Genomic DNA, 3,655 nt, shown 5'->3' on the forward strand with positions numbered 1-3,655 from the left:
GCTCAGTATTTGTAGTGTTATCATTCATAATAATACCATTACTGTTATTAACAAAGACATGATACTGAGGAGTAGCACTAATCACTGCTGAGGGAGACCAGCCTAGTGTAACTGAGAGAAGACTATTTCTACTGTAGGTTGAGTTTGATGAAAATCCAGTTTCTAAAATATAATGGATAAAACAATTTGATATGTATTACCTACCAGAAATATTTCTCACTGCCATATTAGTAGATACTAAAGGTGTAGTTGTAATTCTGTCAGTAGTAACAGAACAGGCATATAGGCCAGACACTCTCATTCTAAATATTACTGATACTTGTACATCATTATTAACTGGTGTTACAGTACGTATCAGATCACTATCAGATACATTAAACTGGTTTCCATTATCAACAGAGCAAGTGACTATTGTTGGTGATCTATTAGTAACAGTAAATGATAAACTAAACACTGGAGGATCAGCATCAACTGATGAGAGGAGCTGGAAGGAGGGATCACTACCATCAATCATTGGGAGTTCTGTAGATGATGAAAAGGATAAATTATGCAGTATTAAATTGAACTTGCTTACCACCATCCATAAGGAAATCCCCACTACCATAAGCAGCAACATACAATGTCTGATCAATTCCCTCTCCATTTGGTATAACACAACTGTATAGTCCTTGAAGACTTCCTATTCCTCCATTTCTTAACAAACCAATTTGACCAGTAGCAGTGTTGTTAGCAAACAGAGGACTACCAGAACCCAATGGTACAGTTGTTCCATTAGGATAATACCATGTTCCTATCATATTCTGATTAAGAGAACTCTGACACCACAAACCATCATTCTGACCATCAGGACCAAGAAGAAAACCAATAGCATTATCAGCTTGATCTATATCTTTATCATGAAACAGACCAGCAACTATCATTGAGAAATTAGCAATAGTCGCATTCTCCTCACCAAGAAACAATCTAACACCTATTGATACAATAGATAGGTCTATTACAAAAACTATGTACTGACCAGTAGTTGGACGAGGAGGTAGTGAACCAAAAAATGGTTGACATGATACATGAAGTACCAATGATAAGATAAATAACCAGAACATACCTTAGACTATACACTTCAAGCTAAACAAATTTAATCTATTGCTGTCTAGAGCTATATAGCATAAACATTTTCAGTATACTGCTTTGCATGACTTATGTACAACAAAAACATTCATGAAGCCAAAAATAACTGTAGTTTGTCATGCATTGTGTCAACATTCTTGCATTATCAGTTTATCACAGCATAACTGAAATTATGTAAGATACTGTATAAGGGGAAAATGAACATCATTAAATGTTAGAGGCTCTAAAACCAACGTGTCTTGCAGAATTGATAACTGATTTTACATTAGAGCTACACTCAATTTACTATTAAGTATAACATCATGATTACATGTGTAGCTAGAGTATATGGCTGAGTACCTAGTGTTGACATTGTGATCAAACACAACAACACATTAACCATTTTGAAAATCAACACAACTTAAGCTAATAGTAAACATAGCATTCATACTGTGGCACTCTCACTATAGCCAGACCATGCATTTCTATACCTAGCAGTGTGGGGTAATACAGAAATACCAAAACTGAATTTCTTAGGAAACAAAAGAAAATTTTAACAAAGACAAAATTAAAGTGTTACACTGGATGCTATATATGCACTTAATAACATGAAAAATGATCACTGGTTCTTATTATATCCTTCTATGCAGTGGTAGGTCTGTACTAGACCCACCTACTGTATGGACTGTACACATAAGTAAGATCAGGATTAGCTGTACTCTGGACTGCTGTCCTTACCCTTACCTTAAGAATAATTAACAATCACAAGACAATCACATTGTACATGTACATATGAAGGGTTTCTCACAAAGCATGCTAAATGATCTAAACATTCCAACATTCTTTATGAGCTGACAAGCACTATAATAGATCTAGTGCTTTGAAGCAACTTTTAAAAATCATTAAAAATTAATTTACTTCAAAATTAGCTCAAACTTGCTATGCAATTATAAGAACATGTATATGTATTGAAATAAATTGTAAAAACAGAAAATTTTTCATAGTCATTTTTGACAAAATTTGGCCCAAATCCCTGTACTAACTATATATACCAAGGTTGTTGCAATGATAATTATAATGGTAATTAATTAGGTAATATTACTTTTTAGCTGTAATGGTAATGGTAATTGTAATGGCTAATTTTGTTCTATTGGTAATGGCAAATGGTAATTAATAGTAGAGATAAGGTAATGGTAATGGTAATAGGTAATTGCATGGATTAAGTAAGATGGTGTGTGTTATCACTATACTATCAGCAAGAGTATCTTGCTATCAGTCACTGGTTATGTCTTAGTGTTAACTTGCTAACTAGAGTGTGACAGTTAGCATGTGCTCTTTTAATACCAAAAAAATTTGAAAAACTCCTTTTAAAGTTAACTCTACATGTATATTAACATTAAGTTTTTAAAGCTTAAAATAAAATTACTATTATAATCAAAAGCTTTCAGTTTCTTGCAATTTTGTGCTAATTGTAATGCAAATGTAGTACACTTTCTAAAGTAATGGTAATGGTAATTTAGATAGTTTCAATAATAATGATAATAATTATAATTGGTGGTATAACCTATAAATTGTAATGGTAATGGTAATGTAATGAAGATTTTTGTAAAGTAATGGTAATAGTAATGATTAAAAAAACAAACTAATTGACAACAACCCTGATATATACCGTATATCGGGTATATTTCAATGCATGAAAAGTCGTGGAAATATTAAGTTCAATCATAGATACTATATACCCCTGGATATGAAACACGGCCCGACCGGATGTTCTGAGGCTTGTTTCACAGGAAATGCGTCATATTACGTTTTTCATTCAGAATAAAAATAAAACAATGATAAAAAGTATTATTATTGCTAATAAAAGTGTGATTTTATGTACAATAATACAATAAAACTTGACATTTATCATGCATTATAATTGCTGAAACTTTCCTTTTCTTTTAGCATATGCAGTCTACCAATGCATGACTTTCCCATCTCTTGTCACCTAAAAATGATGATTTTGACAACACAATTGCACCAAAACTAAAAATACACTCCTTTTGAGAATAGGCCCACTACAACTACCTATTCTCAAGCTACAAAACCATATAGAAAAAGTTCCAATTAAGTCAAGTATTACAAAGAAAAATTGGCTAGAAAGGTGGGGCTTGAAAAACCAAGATTTAGATAATAACAGCTCTTTTACTTAACACAAACTCTAAATAATAGCCCCACTACAACTAGTAAACAATAACCTATCAGTACAATAAAAAATGTTGGCCTAATTCAATAGAGTTAAGCTAAAAAAGTGGCTTGAGTGAAATGTACACAACAAGTAGGCTATGACATCCATTGTAGAACTAAAATATGCACTCAAACTATCGTTTATGAGCATTATTTCAATATATAAAGGCTTTGCAAAGTCCTCTGAGGGATCATTCAGCTACTTTAACAAACGAATAGGCTACTGTGATTGTTTTACTTACCCTGGCAGCCATGAATGCAGCGAAACACGGGTGAGGACAGCCGGATGTGACGTTTATGACGTTTCCTTATGGGATTTTAT

General features: G+C 32.7%; 1 protein-coding gene across 1 annotated transcript in view; it reads right to left on the reverse strand.

Moving 5' to 3' along the window:
• Positions 1–1,100, reverse strand: part of LOC105312503 (uncharacterized) — a 20,343-nt gene extending 19,243 nt beyond the window's left edge. Inside the window, exons 1-3 of the mRNA XM_019995594.1 lie at positions 575–1,100; positions 205–522; positions 43–162 (exon numbers count right to left, since the gene is read on the reverse strand). Coding sequence (XP_019851153.1) covers positions 43–162; positions 205–522; positions 575–1,100 — 964 coding nt within the window. The remainder of the gene's footprint in view (positions 1–42; positions 163–204; positions 523–574) is intronic.
• Between the last annotated feature and the right edge of the window lie 2,555 nt (positions 1,101–3,655).

Source organism: Amphimedon queenslandica, unplaced genomic scaffold (assembly GCF_000090795.2).
Source record: "Amphimedon queenslandica unplaced genomic scaffold, v1.1 AMPQUscaffold_13437, whole genome shotgun sequence".
In the NCBI taxonomy this organism is placed as follows: domain Eukaryota; kingdom Metazoa; phylum Porifera; class Demospongiae; order Haplosclerida; family Niphatidae; genus Amphimedon; species Amphimedon queenslandica.